The 17,562-nt window shown below is 39.4% G+C and overlaps 1 protein-coding gene across 5 annotated transcripts in view; it reads right to left on the bottom strand.

Annotated features, from left to right (window-relative positions):
* Positions 1-17,562, bottom strand: part of LOC122565337 (casein kinase I) — a 120,349-nt gene that overhangs the window by 4,413 nt on the left and 98,374 nt on the right. For 3 of the 5 annotated variants that reach the window (XM_087976032.1, XM_087976031.1, XM_087976030.1), the window contains 2 exons: positions 15,046-15,150; positions 1,892-1,998 (listed from right to left, as the gene is read on the bottom strand). In XM_087976032.1, the coding sequence (XP_087832158.1) occupies positions 1,892-1,998; positions 15,046-15,150 (212 nt within the window). The remainder of the gene's footprint in view (positions 1-1,891; positions 1,999-15,045; positions 15,151-17,562) is intronic. The other 2 variants (XM_087976034.1, XM_087976033.1) reach the window with 1 other exon arrangement.

The raw sequence follows: 17,562 nt of genomic DNA, 5'->3' as shown, positions 1-17,562 counted from the left end.
GACTGTTTTCCCTGGAGCGTCAGAGGCTGAGGGCTGACCTTATAGAGGTTTACAAAATTATGAGGAGCATGGATAACGTAAATAGGCAATAGGGGAGTCCAGAACTAGAGGGCATAGGTTTAGGGTGAGAGGGGAAAGATATAAAAGAGACATAAGGGGCAACTTTTTCACACAGAGGGTGGTGCGTGTATGGAATGAGCTGCCAGAGGAAGTGGTGGAGGCTGGTACGATTGCAACATTTAAGAGGCATTTGGAGGGTATATGAATAGGAAGGGTTTAGAGGGATATGGACCGGGTGGGACTAGATTCGGTTAGGAGATCTGGTTGTCATGGACGGGTTGGACCAAAGGGTCTGCTTCCATGCTGTACATCTGACTCTACTTCACACCAACACATTAACTAGGTGTTATCGAGGTGTAGAAGTTGACAAAATTCAACAGATACCCCGTATCAGATTTGTATTTTGAATTTGTATCCTCCATGACACACCTCTATCACAGTCCACATGCTAACCAATCAGCCCTCTCCTCTCATGAGAGAAGTGTTATTTTCCGCTTACTTTGCTGATTCTTGTGAATTGCCCGGATGAGTGCAAAATGTAAAGCTATGACAAACTGCCTATTTTTGAAGAATACATTAGGGAGTCAATTATGGTTGGATCTGGTCTAGCCTACTCATAGGTATGGCCAGTATACTTTAAACAACATGCTGAACATCAGCCTCTAATTTCAATGTGTTTTGTCAAATTTGACTAAATTCTCAATACTGACTTCTCGTATTTCATTTTAGGTATTGAGAAAGGCAGCTTGCAATGTTGCTCCAAATTTTCTTCCTATTCTGACAGGTAAGTAGCTATTTTTATTTAACATTGTCTTTAAACTGAACAGCTGAAATTAAAAATTTAATACGAGCGGGGAATAATGCCATAAATTCACATCTGACGACACACTGAATGACCAGTATTTCAATAGCATGGAACCACAAAGCTGTATAGTTAAGATGGTCAGCAATTCCCACAGACCAGGAAGGGAAAAATTATAGGGGAGGGGTGTGTGTGTGTGAAAAAGAGCGATCCTTGGTTACATTGTGAAAAGCCACAAGTGAACAATAACTTGGGACACAACTTAATTCTTGTGAATTTTCCAGTTTTAAAAGCAGTTACTATGGGAAAGGAGAAATGTTTTAAAGTGACAGTCTTGCATTGGAGTCCGTCCCAAGCGGTGTTGTCAGACTTGAGTTTCTCCAGCACTTTATTATTTTTATTTCAGATGTGCATTTACTTGCTTTTACTATAAGTAACTTCAAAATCAAGACATAGAGCCATTAAGAATCCCTATCTCTGTGGGTGAAGGTCAAAACTGCTTGCTTGAATTGTCAAAATGTCTCAGACAAATGACACACTTTAACATAACCAGTGCAGAAGGAAAATGATCTGAATGCCATGCATTAATAACAATCAACCCATTTAGAAACTAATCTTTCAACATTTAACTTGCAAAGCACAAACTGAAGGACTACTTTGCCAAACATCAATATACTGTATGTCCCTGTGTACACCAGCTGGAACAGAGTGTTAACAATGGTTACTGCCAGAGTCTTTGTAAAGCTGAATAAACAAAGTCAGCTTTTAATATGAATTGCAGCTGGCAAAATATGTGCAGCCTTTTCAAAAATTATTAGGTCTATTTTTAGCATGAATGTTGTGATCAAATGGATACCTTTTTGCAACCAACATTTAGAATCACACATGTGGGTTGGCCTGGACGTACACAACATATCTTTTATAAGCAAGTGGTATCGCTTGCTGTCGCTAAAATATACAATTACTGAAGACTTGCATTTGTTTAATATATACATGTAATTCATATTGGAGATTGGGAGAAATTCATACTTGGTATCATCTGCCACTTCAATTTCTGCTGGGGCTGTAATGGGTGCATTGGAGTGTCCTGCTGTGGGGTCATCTGTGTTAAGCTCACCATTTGTTGAGCTCACCACCTTAAAAGAAAAAGAAAATAACAATGTAATTTCCTGCTACTTATTTATCATGCATGATATACAGTATTGATCTTTTAAAGAATCAAGGAAAAATCTTTCAGTTGGCAAAACTAAATCATCCAAGTCACACTCATATTTTCATCCAAGAGAGAATAAAAAAGCAATACAGTTCCAAAGTACCTATTGGTAAAATAACAAATCAGGAAACAAAATGGAGATGAAAATGCTACAGGAGTATTCAATATTAGCTAATTATCACTCAACTTCATATTAGTCTTGAATAGATACCTGTAAACTAAGATGGAATCTATTAAAGGCAGTTCTACATGAAAAGAAAACAACTTTTATGAATAGTCCGGTGCTTCACATTAGGATAAAAAAAATTCCTGATGTGAAGGACTACATATTAAAGTTCCAATGTACATTGCAACATCCATAAAAAATTGTAGACATGAACTATTGAATTCTTAATCTCTACTTTATCGCTGTAGGAATCACTTAGCGGAAATCAGAAAAGTTGTAAGCATTGGAGGGTGCTCTCCAAGTGACAAGTAGATTTGAGTTGGTCAACTTGGGTCAGCCACTAAATGGTCATAATGTCAAGAATTCAGAGAGCTAAAAAGGACCCTGCTTCAATCTCAGGTTCCGGAAGAATAAACAAAATCAAGAGTTTCACAAGGTGCTAACCTTAGATTTTAATGCAGAATTGAGAGGAGTATTGCATTACTGGTAGGTTTACTCCTATTAGATAAGTACTGCTGTAGCGGAAGAAAAGCAGATAATTCTTGTAATTACATAATCACCAACCTCTTTTCAACCAGCATTACCAGAAAGCAAATTAACTGAATATATTCCCACTAAAAAATTGCTTTATCTATGATTAATTTTATTTACTGGTAGGAAGATTTTGCTGCTGGAAATTCTTTCAAGATACTCTCACACCTTTCAGCAACTGATTACAGGATCAAATTGGCAGAGTCTGACCATTTCTTGCCTAGGAAATACCAATACAAGATAGGGAGAGGCCAAGAGCTTAGCCTGTTGCTCATATCCAAGCACCTGGACTCTTACTGCAAAGATTAAAATCCAAACAGCAACTGTAGGACATAATGGATGTTGGTCTGCCTTCCCCCCCGTTTTGGTTTATATCCCCTCCCTTTTTTTTTCTTACCTTATTGCTTAATATTATTATGGGGGGTGGGGAGAGGGATTTGATTTTCTCCCCACCCCCCCCCCCCCCCTTGGAGTTGTTTTCTGTTATTATTTTATGTATATATGAGGGGTGTGTGTGTGTGTGTGTGTGTGTGTGTGTATGTGTATGTATATATATATATATGTGTATGTATATATATGTATATATAAGCTGGGGGATTTGGTTAATGTTGGTGGGGGGAGGTGGTTACCTTATTCGATTTTACCTCTGTCTTTAGGAGCGGGGTTGTTTTTCCCTTCGTTATTTTGTATTATCATATTTAATTATTATTTGTTGAACTGGTAATTTTATAGTTATATGTTTATATATGGTATTAACATTACCAAATATACCCAGGTGTTGGTAGGGGTGGGGGTGGGGTGCTCACTGTTAACTCTAGCTTTGTATTATATTTGAATTTTCCTCACTTTATTGAGGAGTGCCTGGGTCAAGGGTGGGGCATTGGTTGGGAGAGGATATGAGGGATTTTTGGAGAGGAAGTGATGCCCCCTGGGAACAAGGGGGAAAGTCTCCACTTAGATACGTTTTATATTTTTTTTTATTTAGAAATAGTTTTTTACTGTATTGTTGTGGGTGTATTAAAGAGGGTTTATTTTTGTAAATTTTACATGTTCCATGCCCGGGATGTTCTGGATAGGGTTCCCCCTCCCGAGGGGTCTCGGATTGGCCCAGAGGATTATGGTTGATCAATCGGTTAAGTGGTGCACCTGGAATGTCAAAGGGAGTAATTCGCCACTTAAAAGGAAGAAAATATTATCAAATCTTAAGAAGGAAAGAGTTGATATAGCTCTCCTACAGGAGACGCATCTGTCAGATAAAGAACACTTGAAATTACGACAGGGCGGATTTGATCAGGCCTTTTTTTCTTCTTTTAGCTCAAAAAGCAGGGGAGTTGTTATTCTTGTTCGGAAGAATTTCCCTTTCAAAATCCTAAAGCAGATAAAAGACGAATCTGGACGATATATCTTGATTAAAGCTCTCATAAATGGAGAGGAATATGGGATTTTAAATTTGTACTGCCCCCCGGCACACCCCTTTAAATTTATAACGGAAGCCTTCTCAAAATTGATGGCTTTTGATGCCCGTCATATAATTATAGGGGGAGACTTTAATTGTATTATGGATCCGGAAATAGACAGGATTCCCAAGAGTACTGCAGGAGTATCTCCCAGATCTAGACAATTGATGGATCTGAACAAAGAATTAGGATTAGTAGATGTATGGAGATGTCTTCATCCACAGGGTAGAGATTTTTCTTTCTACTCTAATCCACATAAATGTCATACCAGAATTGATATGTTTTTTGCCCCCTCAATTTTTTTAAATTCCATATCATCCTGTAAAATAGGTAATATAGCAATTTCTGACCACGCTGCTGTATATATGGAAACTAAGGCGAAGAACAGTGGGACATCCCCTCGGCATTGGCGTATGGACCCCTTCTTAATGAAAGATAGTAAATTTGTAAAGTACTTCTCTCAAGAATTTAAAACTTTTTTAGAAATTAATTCAGGTACAGCTAGCAACCCGTCAATGATGTGGGAGACCATCAAAGCTTACACGCGAGGCTTGATCATCTCCTACTCAGCGACCCAGAAGAAATTAAAAGGAGAACAACAGCGTTTGCTTGAAACCCGCTTAAAAGCGGCTGAAACAGCATACATTGATAGACCCTCTATTATTAAATTGCAAAGGATTACAGCTCTTAGGACAGCTCTAAATACTACACTTACTCAAACGGCTAAGAGGGAAATATTATTTGCAAAGCAAAGATTATATGAATATGGCGACAAACCGGGTAGATACTTAGCATTTCTTGCAAAGAAAAAAAAGGCCCCTCAGACTATTATGTCTATCAAGGAAAGTACGGGTATTTTGACTCATGATCATAAAAAGATTAATGCGACCTTTAGAAAATTCTATTCTGAGTTATATAAATCACAGGATTGTGAAGATAGGGCGAAGAGGATGCAGTCATTTTTTAAAAATTTGACTTTTCCAGACCTAACTCCGGAACAAGTATCGGTCCTAAATGCTCCTCTTACACCCCAAGAAATAGTTGATGCAATTAGGCACCTTCAAAATGGTAAGACGCTGGGCCCAGATGGCTTTCAAGCTGAATTCTATAAAGAATTTACAGAAATACTGGTTGGTCCACTTATGGACATGTATAACTATGCATATAGTCAGGGCTGTCTCCCGCCTTCGCTGAAAGAGGCAAATATCTCTCTTATCCTCAAAAAAGGAAAGGACCCAGAAGATTGTACATCATACAGACCAATATCCTTGCTAAATGTAGATTTTAAAATCCTCTCTAAAACGTTAGCACTGAGATTAGAAAGGATACTGCCACATATTATAAAGGAGGATCAGACGGGGTTTATTAAGGGCCGTAGATCATCCAATAATGTTAGAAGGGCTCTGAATATGATTCAAGCTTGTCATCAGGGAAAGATATCAGGAGTAGTGGTTTCATTAGACGCGGAAAAGGCATTTGATAGGGTCGAATGGTCATATTTGTTTTACACATTGGAGAGGTTTGGTGTTGGACAGGTGTTTACCAAATGGATCTCAACATTGTATAGTGATCCCAAAGCAGTTGTGGTTACCAATGGATTAGGCTCGGATAGCTTCAGTGTGGGTAGGGGCTGCCGTCAGGGATGTCCCCTCTCACCATTGTTATTCACGCTAATAATTGAACCACTAGCAGAAGCTATACGAGCTGATCCTAATATAGTGGCCCCAAGGATTGGTACAGGTAAACATAAAATTACCCTTTATGCAGATGATGTTCTTCTATTCCTCAGTAACCCTTTGATGTCCATACCTCGCTTAATCCAAGTTATTAATACATTTAGTGCATTCTCAGGCTATAAAATTAATTTTTCAAAATCGGAGGCTATGCCAATGGGTGGCCTTGCTGTGATACCCCACTTAGCGGACGGTTCCCTTTTTCCCTTTCGCTGGTCCCTGGAGGGTTTCTTATATTTAGGCATTTTTATTACTCCAGTATTTGGTCAGTTGTATAAGGCTAATTTTGTGTATTTATTAGAAAGGATAAGGCAGGACCTCCAGCGATGGGGAGACCTGCCAATTTCCTGGCTGGGTAGAATAGCATTAATCAAAATGAATATCCTGCCCCGTCTCCTATATCCTATGAGAATGCTTCCGGTGATGCTGCCGAGGACAGCTTTATGTAAATTATACGGCTGGCTGAGTTCCTTTATCTGGAACCATAGGCGGCCCCTCATTAAGCTGAAGAAGCTACAGCTTCCACAGGCAAGGGGTGGATTGGACTTCCCAGATTTTAGGAAATATCAATTAAGTTCCCTATTAAGTTATATAGCTGATTGGGTCTTGTCTGATCCACAATCAATCTGGTTGGACATCGAGGCTTCTCAAGTAAAATACCCACTTATTAACCTTTTATTCTCAGACAAGAGGAAAATCATTACAGATCACTGTAAAAACCCTATAATACTGAATACAATCAAGGCTTGGAATATAATGCGGCAAAATGAGGGTAATTCACATAAAACATCCCCCTATGCACCGATAGTGGGAGCATGGGGATTCCAACCGGGGTTAACAGATGCCACTTTTAAACTCTGGAGAGCCAGGGGTATCTCATGTCTCGGGGATTTATTTAAAGATGGGGTCCTGATGTCTTTCGGACAGCTGCATCAGAAATTCGGATTACCCAATGGAGACCTCTTTCGATACTTCCAAATTCGAGATTTTATACAGAAGAAGACTACGTTATTAGATAGTCTTTATAAATCTGATAGAGAATGTAGTGTCCTACGACCAGTGGGGGTATCTTCCGTCAGTAATATTTATCATTTGCTACATGATGAAGTATCGGGAGATATGGATAATCTGCTTAAAACATGGGATCAGGATCTGGGACTAGAAATCTCCACAGAAACGTGGAATGATATCTGGGAAAATGCTAGAAGAATTACTATTTGTAACAGAACCCAGGCTATCCAGCTGAAGATACTTCATAGGGCCCATATAGCACCGGTTCGATTGGCAAAATTTAAGGCAGGAGCATCTCCAATGTGTCCTAAATGCAAAATAGAGGTGGGCACTCTTGTACATTGCTTATGGACCTGTCATAAGATCCGTGGATATTGGACTAAAGTAGCAAGTACCCTGACAGAAATTTTAGGAACGGAAATAAAAGTGGACCCCGTATCTCTCCTCTTGGGCTTTTCGAACTTTCCCTCCCTGGACACGTACGGGAAGAGACTATTTTCTATTCTTTCTTTCTGTGCAAGGAAAAATATTTTGATGAACTGGGTGGCGGAGGGCCCCCCTGGACTTTCAAATTGGCACAGACTAATTATGGAATGTATTCCCCTTGACTTCCTTACAAATATGGTGCACCGAAAGACCGAATTATTTTATAAAATATGGCAGCCCTTTTTGAATTACATAAATACAGATATTTCGGCTATCCTAACAAGGGCTTTTATTTAATTGAGACTACGAACCTGGCTGGTCCGCGGCCCCTCGGGGGAGGAATCCCGCACGAATACGGGTTTTATCATATCTGATGTTAACACATCCCGAGCATGTAAGAGACTTAAATATACACCCTGGTTAGTTGTAGGTTAGATTAGTAGATAGTTGAGTTTTGTCTGTTTGTTTTTTTTTTGTTGTTTTTTTTTCGGTTTTTTTTGTTGTTTTGTTTTTTTTTGTCAAATTTTGGCTATTGTATATTTGAGCTAATTGTATATCAATGTTTATATCTGAGAGTTTTGTTTATTTTTGTAAACTTGTAAAAATGTTAAATTTCTAATAAAAATATCTATATAAAAAAAAATCCAAACAGCATACCCCTGTGTAAGGAGGAAAAATTAACTTTATGCGGCATCTTATGGATTACATTATCTGTCTATTCTTGCACAAACTCAAACCCATACCTGCTAGCTGTTCAATGAATAGCTTCATGAAATATTGTGCTGTCCAGTCCATAATAGAATTTGTACGAAGATAGCAATTAGCAATAACAAATTAGAATAATATTATTTGTGGCACAATCAGCAATTCTTAAAATGAGGCAGATTCTAGAGCACTAATGATCAACTTTGCTGACCAGTTCATTTGATGGAAGCCAGAAGGGTTGACTAATCACTAGACTCTTCCCATCGGTTCCAAATAATCCGACAATCAAAATTTCCCAACATATAGGCAGATTTTAAGTTAGAAAAACTTTTGACAGCACTGGAAACTGTACTGCTGTACCTAGTTAGAACTCCAGGTTGGCTGACTTTTCCCAATTTATACACTCATACTGTTTCTTTAGCTAAGCTCATTGCATCCCTACATGTAGCACTGATAAGTTTCACAGAGACATGCAGAAACTTTTCTGAAGTGAATTGCTCAATTGTTAGTTTGAAACACAAGGGTGTTCTACGCAAACAAAGCACAATTTGAAATGTAAAAATTAAAATAAGAAAGCAGGCATCTAACGGACTATGTCAAAGTGGGTACTGAAGATCCTGGAGATCACAGTCAAGAATAGAGTGGTGCTGGAAAAGCACAGGTCAGGCAACATCCGAGGAGCAGGAAAATCTACATTTTGGGCAAAAGCCCTTCATCAGAAAAGCTCTTCCAGATGAAGGGCTTTTGCCCGAAACATTGATTTTCCTGCTCCGCGGATGCTGCCTGACCTATGCTTTTCCAGCATCGTTCTCATCTAACTGACTATAGCAGGGAATCTAATAAGCCACTTCAACGATTCACATATATGAACTAAAGTATCCAAGTGGCTGTTCGTACAACTTTAATGTGAGAATTCCTTCTCTATATGAGGTAGGAGATCTTTAGGTGCCAGAGGAATTCAGTCATTAAATTTGGGCTACTTTGAATGCAATTGTGAAATGTGAGTAGAAGTACTTGGCTGCCTGATAAAATAGAGGGAAATATTCATTTACTTGATCAGATTAAACAATGAAAAAAACAGAAGCTTGCAAATAAACACTTTAGCACACCTTGCGCAAACAACAAATTCTCAACAGATGTGAAGTTTGCTGACCAAGACCAGAGAACAGTTGGTGCGAGCACAATTTCAGTCAGCTATTGCAGTTTTCCTCAAAGCTATTTCCAGTTGATTTTCATTAATTTTAAAATTTAGAGGGGTGTGTAAAATTAATGAGGCAAAAAAATTGTCTTGGTGCTGGTTTTCCCAGTGTATTATGATAATGTGACCTGCACACTCATTCAGTGATCAAACGCAGACTTTCTTCAAGACGAAATACGGACTGCTGCAAGAGAAAAACATATCAAATCATTTCTAGCTTATTCAACAACCACCAGGATAGCATCCAGCAACACAGAGGCAGGTTATTTGGATTTCTGTATATGGACTTTTTTTTTTAAAAAAAAAAGTAATTATTTAAGTCGTCTCTTTGCTCTGCCTTCCCCATAAGCCCAGCAATGACTGTATTTAGATCGTGCCTCAGATAACAATAAAAGTTGTAATGCTCTTCAAAGCCACTTCATTACTTCTGAAATATTACCACACTATACTATAGCAAAACACACCATTTTGTACACCACACTTTCACACACTAAAAAAATACAGATAAACTATGAATTAAACTAGAGGCTCCAAAATCTCCTTCCACCGGGGGCCCTTTCCAAAGCTGGAAAATTGATCTCTCAGTGAGAATTGCAAGGATTTGGCAGGGTGGAGGAGAAAGAGGAGATTGAAGGGAGAGGTTCAAATAAGGAGGGGATTTCATACAGAAAGTTCTGAGGAGATTTCGTTGTCTTTTTAAAGTCTACTGTTTTAAACTCACGAGTCAGGCCACAAGGATAGTCATTTAGATCACACCCACAATTTGAAAGATGTGCAAGGGTTTAAGCCTTTGCTATTAGTTGCTATTAGTACAGGATCATAGCTCCAAAGCAGCCATTGCTACCTCAGTCCTCAGCATCACAATTTCAGCTCTCAACTTTTACTTTAGGAAATTAAGCTGTTTTAAAGACATTCAATGAGAATAAAAGTTTTAGCCAGAACACCTGGCGAATTCCCGTACCCTTCTTCGAATAATACCTTGGGACAAATTTCATCCACCCAAGGAAGCAAATCGGATTCAGCTTAAATCAAAAATTGGTCCATCTGAAAACACATTCCCTCAGTATTGTGTGGAATTACTGTATCAGCTTAGATTTGATGCTCTCGTCTCCAAAGCTCACCTTGAGGCAAATCAACCAGACTGACTAAAATGGAGAAGGGGGAATCCGTAATGGAGGAAAGCAAAATAAGGAGCAAAATAAATAATCACTGCTACAAGACCTGAAGATACCCAGGCAGAAGCAGGCCATTTCGCCATCAAATCTGCTGCATCGATTCTACCTTTTCCCAATAACCTTTTATTAGTCAAGAGCCTCTCACTATCTTCACGACACTGAATGATTGGCCTTCACAGCCTGCTGTGGCAATGATTTCCACACATCTGGCTAAAGAAATTATAGCTGAAAATGTGTTGCTGGAAAAGCGCAGCAGGTCAGGCAACATCCAAGGAGCAGGAGAATCAACATTTCGGGCATGAGCCCTTCTTCAGGAATGAGGCTCCAGCATCTGCAGTCCTTACTTTCTCCTGAAAGAAATTATACCCTCTGGCTGAAAAAAATTCCTCATGTCAGTTCTGAAACGTCACCTCTTTACCCAGAGTTGTGCCCTCAGGTCCTGGTCTCTCCTAGTGCAGACATCTTCTCCATGTCCATTCTACCCAGGCTTTTCAGTATTTTGCAAGGTTCAATGAGATTTTCCATCATCCTTCTAAACTCCACTGAGTAGACAGGCAGAGTCATAGAACACAGAAAGGTCCTTCGGCCCACGATATTGTGCCGAGCATTATTCCTAACTTAAAATAACCTAGCCTACGCATCCCTCAATTCATTGCTGTCCATGTGCATGTCCAGCAGTTGCTTAAATGTCCCTAATGACTCTACTTCCACCACCACCGCTGGCATTTCATGCATTCACAACACACTGCGTAAAACTATGACCCCTCGTGCCAGTCAATCCTGTCCTGGGGAAAAGTCTCTGGCTATTGACTCTATCCATGCCTCTCATTACCTTGTATACCTCAATCAGCTCACCTCTCTTCCTCCTCTCCAGAGCTTAGTCAACCTCTTTTTGTAAAGCAAGCCCTTCAGTCCAGGCAGCATCCTGGTAAACCTTCTTTGCACCCCCTCCAAAGCCTCTGTACATGTCCTATAGTAGGGCGACCAGAACTGGACACAATATTCCAAGTGTGGTCTCACCAAGGACTTTGAGAGCTGCAGCAAAACCTCGCGACTCAAACTCTATCCCCCTATTAATGAAAGCCAAAAACACCATATGCTTTCTTAACAACCCTATCCACTTGGGTGGCAACTTTGTCGGATCTATGCACTTGAACACCAAGATCGCTCCATTCCTCCACACTGCTAAGAATCCTGTCTTTAATCTTATATTTAGCATTCAAGTTCAACCTTCCAAAATGCATCACTTCGCATTTATCCAGGTTAAACTCCGTCTGCCCTCGATACTATCAATGGCACCTCCAACCTTTGGGTTATCGGCAAATTTACTAACCCACCCCTCACCTTCCTCATCCAAACCATTTATAAAAACTACAAAGAGCAGAGGCCCAAGAACAGAGCCCTGCGGGACCCCACTCAACACTAACCTCCAGGCAGAATACTTTCCATCTAGAACCACTCTGCTTTCTGTTATCCAACCAATTCTGAATCCAGACAGTCACATTTCCCTGTATCCCATACCTCCTGACTTTTTGAATGAGCCTACCATGGAGAACCCTATCAAATGCCACATCCACTGCTCGACCTTAGTCAACCTGTCTTGTCACCTCCTCAAAGAGCTCAATAAGATTTGTGAGGCATGACCTGCCTCTCACAAAGCCATGCAGACTGCCTTTAATCATGCTATGCTTTTCCAAATAGTCATAAATCTTATCCCTCAGAATTCTTTCCAAAATCTTGCTGATCACAGACGTAAGACTGACTGGTCTGTAATTGCCAGAGATTTCCCTGTTCCCCTTCTTGAAAAGAGGAGCATTTGCCTTCAAATCCTCCGGTACAACTTCCACAGAGAGTGAGGAAGCAAAGACCTTCGCCAGTGGCTTAGCAACCTCCTTTCTTGCTTCCTGGAGCAACCTCGCATGAATCTGGTCTGGCCCTGGGGACTTATCAATTTTAAATGTTTGCCAACATTTCCAGCACATCAACTTCATCAATCTTTATCTGTTCAAACCTGTTTCCGAGCTCCTCAAAGTTCTCATTCACAACAAGGTCCCTTTCCTTAGTGAAAACCAAAGCAAAAAAACTCATTTAGGGCTTCCCCTATATGCTCAGACTCCACGCACAAGTTCCGTATGATATTCTGAATTGGCCCTACTTTCTCCCTGATCATTCTCTTATTCCTCATGTACAAATGCCTTTGGGTACTCCATAATCCTTCGTGCTGAGCCTTTTTTGTGCCCCCTCCCGACTCTCCTTAGTCCATTTCTGAGCTCCTTTCTAGTAAGCGTGTAATCCTCTAAAGTTGTGCTAGATCCTTGCTTCCTCCACCTTATGTAAGCTGCCTTCTTCCTTTTGACAAGAAGCTCCTCTGTTCTAGTCAAAGGCTCCTTAATCTTACCCCTTCTTGCCTGTCTCAGAGGAACAAATTTGTGCATCACTTGCAATAACTGCTCCTTAAAACAGTCTCCACATGTCTGTTGTGCCCTTTCTGTGGAACAATTGCTTCCAGTCTGTACTTCCCAACTCCTGTTGGATCCCAACTTACCTTGTTAACTGCTCATTTCCCTCTTCAAGAATATGGTAAATGTGAGGCAGTTATGGTCACTGTCACCATTTCTCATATGACAAGTCTTTCATTCTCTGGATCATGCTTGTGAACCTCCTCTGGACATTCTAAGACCAGCATATCCTTCCTTAGATATGAGGCCCAAACCGCTCACAATATTCCAAAATGTGGTCTGACCACAGATTTAAGCCTGCTTTTGTATTCTAGTCCTCTTGCAGGGAATTCTAACACTGCATTTGCCTTCCTAACTGCCAAATGAATCTGCTTGATTATCCCCAAGAGAATCCTGAACTCTGACTTCAGATTCCCGAAGCTAGTCTCCATTTAGAAAACAGTATATGCCTCTATTCTTCCTACCACAGTGCAAAACCTCTCACTTTCTCACAATGTGTTCCAACTGCCATTTCTTTACCCACTCTTTGGCCTGTCCAAGTCTTTCTGCAGCCTCCCACTTCCTCAACATTGTGTTCCTCCACTTATCTTTGCATTAACTTAACAATACCTCTCAGTTCTATTGTCCAGATCTTTAATGTGCAACATGAATCGTGGTCCCAGCACACTTTCCTGTGAATGCTATCTTCAAAAAGACACCTTTATCCTTACTCATTGCCCTCTCCCAGACAGCCAATCCTCAAATCTATGCCAATACCTTGCCCCTAAATACCATTGGCTGCCATTTAGTAGCCTCCTGTTCAACACCTTGTTAAAGGTTTTCTGGAAATCCAAACAGGTTACGCCCACTGGTTCTCCTTTGTTTAATTTGTTCATTACCTCCTTGAAGAATTCTAACGTGTCAGACATTACCACCTATAACACATCAAACTGTGTTGACCCAGCCCCATTTACCATGCACTTCTAAGTGATCTCAACCTTAACAATAATGGATTCTAAAATCTCACCAAAGCTAGATGCCAGGATAAGTGGCCTATCACATCCTATGTTCTGCCTCCCTCCCTAAATAGGGATGTTACAGGAGTCATTTTCCAGTCCTAACGTCTGTCAAATCCCCAGGTTCAGATGGTCCCCATCCCAGGACCTTCACAGAAGTGGTTGGAGAGCAATTTAATATAAATGTGGGAAAGCTTTATTGCAGCTATACAGGATGTTGGTGAGACCATATCTACAGTACTGTGCAGAGGTGTAGTCTTATTTGGAAAAGAAAACTGATTGCTTTCAAAGCAACCGAGAGAAAACTGACTTGACTCAGTCTGGGACGAAGGGATTATCTTATGAAGAAAGCTCAAATTGATTTTACCTATTCCCTTTAAGAGTTCAGAAGAACAAAGTGTGATCTTCATAAACACAAGTTACTGTACAAAACCAAAGTCCTACACATGGAAACCTCTGCCCAGTTATCAGCACCTACCTTGCCCTGATCTCATTTTCCAACTTTGTATGCTGTGGCATTTCAAGAATTCATTAAATACAAAAATGATGAGGGCTCCCTCCTCCATATCTTCATAGCTCAAATAATTAGGCCCAGGCAACATCCTGGTGAATCCCCTCTACACTCTCTTGTACAATCACACCCTGTTGTGTGGTGATGCTGTACTCCCAGCTGTGGTCTAACTACCTTTTCGGTGTATATCATTTAGTGTTTGCTATTTAACCTATGACAATTATAGATCTCAGCTAGTTACACAGATTGTTAATCACTTGTCTTACATCCAAAATCGGAACAGGTTTTGAACAAAGTATGAAATATTTGCTTTTCCCCCATTTCATGAATGTTTTAGAAGTCCTGTGCCAGAGATAAGTTAGCACCAATTCTGGCACTGCATAGCTGTGTGATCATCAAATACCTAATCACATTCAGTTAAACTATATATTATAAAAGGAAGTGCAATATGAGCATAGCTTGAAAGCCAGTTACAATATAGATTTGAGTGTAGAACACAAACACCATGTATGGTAGTAAGTAAATTAGTATGCAAGGATGACATCACTTTTGCAAGCAACACAGCAAACATCAATGAGAATGCGCAACTAGTGCGGAAAATACCTGTATGGAACCTCCGAGCCTGTCTGATGTCAGATGTGTTCCCAAATGATGTGTACTGGGCTGACAGCTGGAATGAGGTTCCCAAGCTCCATTGCGATCTGCCAACTGCCAATGTTAAAAGGAGGAAAAACAAGGAGAAAGAAAACAAAATAAAAACAAACAAAAGTGAGGGGAAAATCATGCCAATGCAAGCAGATTTAGCAATTATATAAAAAGCAAAATTAGTAAATACGCCAAATTAAAATTGCAGAGTGCATTAAGAAAACAAGTGATAGATGAAGGTTATGACAACAAGTGACACAACATCAGCAAGCAAACAGAAAAGAATAATGGTCAAAGTGCAAGAGCAATTCTAGCAGACAAGAAAAAAAAACTTAGCTTCCATAAAAACAACCCATCTATAAACACTTTTTGCTTCAGAATCCTTCATAGAATTTTTAAAAATTCATTTTCCATGGTATTATGATCCAAGCAACTATAAGTTAGCGTCCAAGCCACTCATCGTCCTGATTTGGAAATATTTGGATGCAACCTCACTAAAGGAGCAGCAAAGTCCTAGAATTCCATGCCTTCAGTACGTACATGAAATACATACACCAATAGTCTTCAGCAGTTCAAGGTGGTGGCTCATTGCCACCTCAACAGCACCTAGGAATTGGCTAAAAATGCTGACCAGCCAGCTCTGCCCACATTCCATGAATATAAAAGAGAGTTTAAAAAAATTTACTTGTTATGATGTAGGATCTTGAATCAGAAAATAAAATGATCTAAGTGGGGGCGATTTTCAAAAATTTTGAATGGAAAAAGGTTCAGACATTTTCTCACTTGCAACCAACTAAGTTTTTGTAAGTTTGATTTCCTTTGGCTATAAAATAACAATTCATGCAGATTTGATCAAAATACAAATCTGACAATTATACTCACTTCAGCTCTAAACCAGGATAAATACTGAACAGAATTAAAATTACTTACAGGTTTAAAAATGAAATCTATAAACTACTACTTTATGTAAACTACAACTTCTTTACAGCTTTCAGTCTAAATGGTACCAAATGGATCGGTCAAATGAAATATTTTTGAAAAATGGCCATTTTTTCTTTGATTTTTTTAATATTGTCTATTATTTCATTTGCATAGTCTCTAACTCACATTTCACATTACAATGTCTTTCTTGCCCGCAGACAGATTTAAATTCACAACTCAGAAAAAAGTGACAACTTAGCACACATTTAATAAACATCTTGACGATAGATCTCTGGCCAGTTATTACTTCAAAGTGACATTACTTCAAGTTAAACTTGGTGACATTAGATGTCAAATTTCCCTTTGTGACTTCTGCCACACTGAGGAAACAAACTCTAATGGTTTCATGCATGAACATACAAAAATTAATACAATTTGAATGCTTAAGAATGAATAAATCACTGCTTAAACTACAGTTGTGCACAATATTTCATATGATCACATATGGTTGATTTTCATTCATACATTCAACATTTGGGCCCACAATTACACTTGTGACTTGAAAATAGTTTAGTTATAAACAACTAAAATATAATCAATACTTAACCACTCGAAGCACAATCTCCTTTAATGCCACTTAAACTAATTACTACAAGAGGGCTAAAAATGATCACAGTCACATCCATGCATGATGCATTGATTTCACCTGACCTCTCATCAAATGTGACCTCACTGTCATCCTATTAAAAAAAAAAGATTAGCACCCGTGAACTTGACTTCACCGTATTTCAACTCAGGAATATTATCCTCTGATCTGAACACTGAAAAGCAGCACATTTGTCTTGAAGCTGGTGCTACTAAAATGGATATTAGTGTGTTATATATGGCATTATTTGCATTGGTTATTGTATTAGAAATCAGGAGCAAATTAAGTTCCAAATTTGTGACATTTGGCACTGTTAACGCATGGTATATGCAGTCATAGGTTCACAGAAACGCAAATTTGCAGAAGAAAAATTAACAAGGTAAAGCTATACAGTTTCTTCTGGATTGTTTTCTTTTTCACAGATTTGTTGTCGCCCCATTAGTATTCAAAATTAGTTTCATACAGAACAGAAATCCTCAAATACAAAAGCCATACGGGATGTAGTGATGGTGTGATGGTAATGTCACTGGTCTAGTAATCCAGTCTCAAGCTAACCTTATAGAGGGCTTAAGTGGCACAGAGGTCATGACTTCATGGATCTTGTGGTACAGTAGTAGTATCCCTACCTCTGTGTCAGAAGGCCTGAATTCAACCCTACCTGCTCCAGAGGTGGATAATAACATCTCTGTATATATTTTCTAATCAGCCTGTTCAATGAGGAACTTTTCTTCCCATGAAGATAGGGCTCATAGTGAATGAGACAGAAGAAATCAAGAATGAATAGGACGAGGCATTACACTCCAAATGCCACCTTATTGCCATTGTACCTCACCTTTAATATCACTTTGCAGCCTCTAAATCTTCCTCACAACTTACATTCTCACATTATTGGTTGATAATCTTGAGTT

The sequence above is a fragment of the Chiloscyllium plagiosum genome, unplaced genomic scaffold (assembly GCF_037043375.1).
Source record: "Chiloscyllium plagiosum isolate Xiang-an unplaced genomic scaffold, Cpla_swu_hap1 HiC_scaffold_28, whole genome shotgun sequence".
Classification (NCBI taxonomy): domain Eukaryota; kingdom Metazoa; phylum Chordata; class Chondrichthyes; order Orectolobiformes; family Hemiscylliidae; genus Chiloscyllium; species Chiloscyllium plagiosum.
Note: the sequence above shows the minus strand (reverse complement) of the source record. Positions and strands in the feature narration are given on the sequence as shown.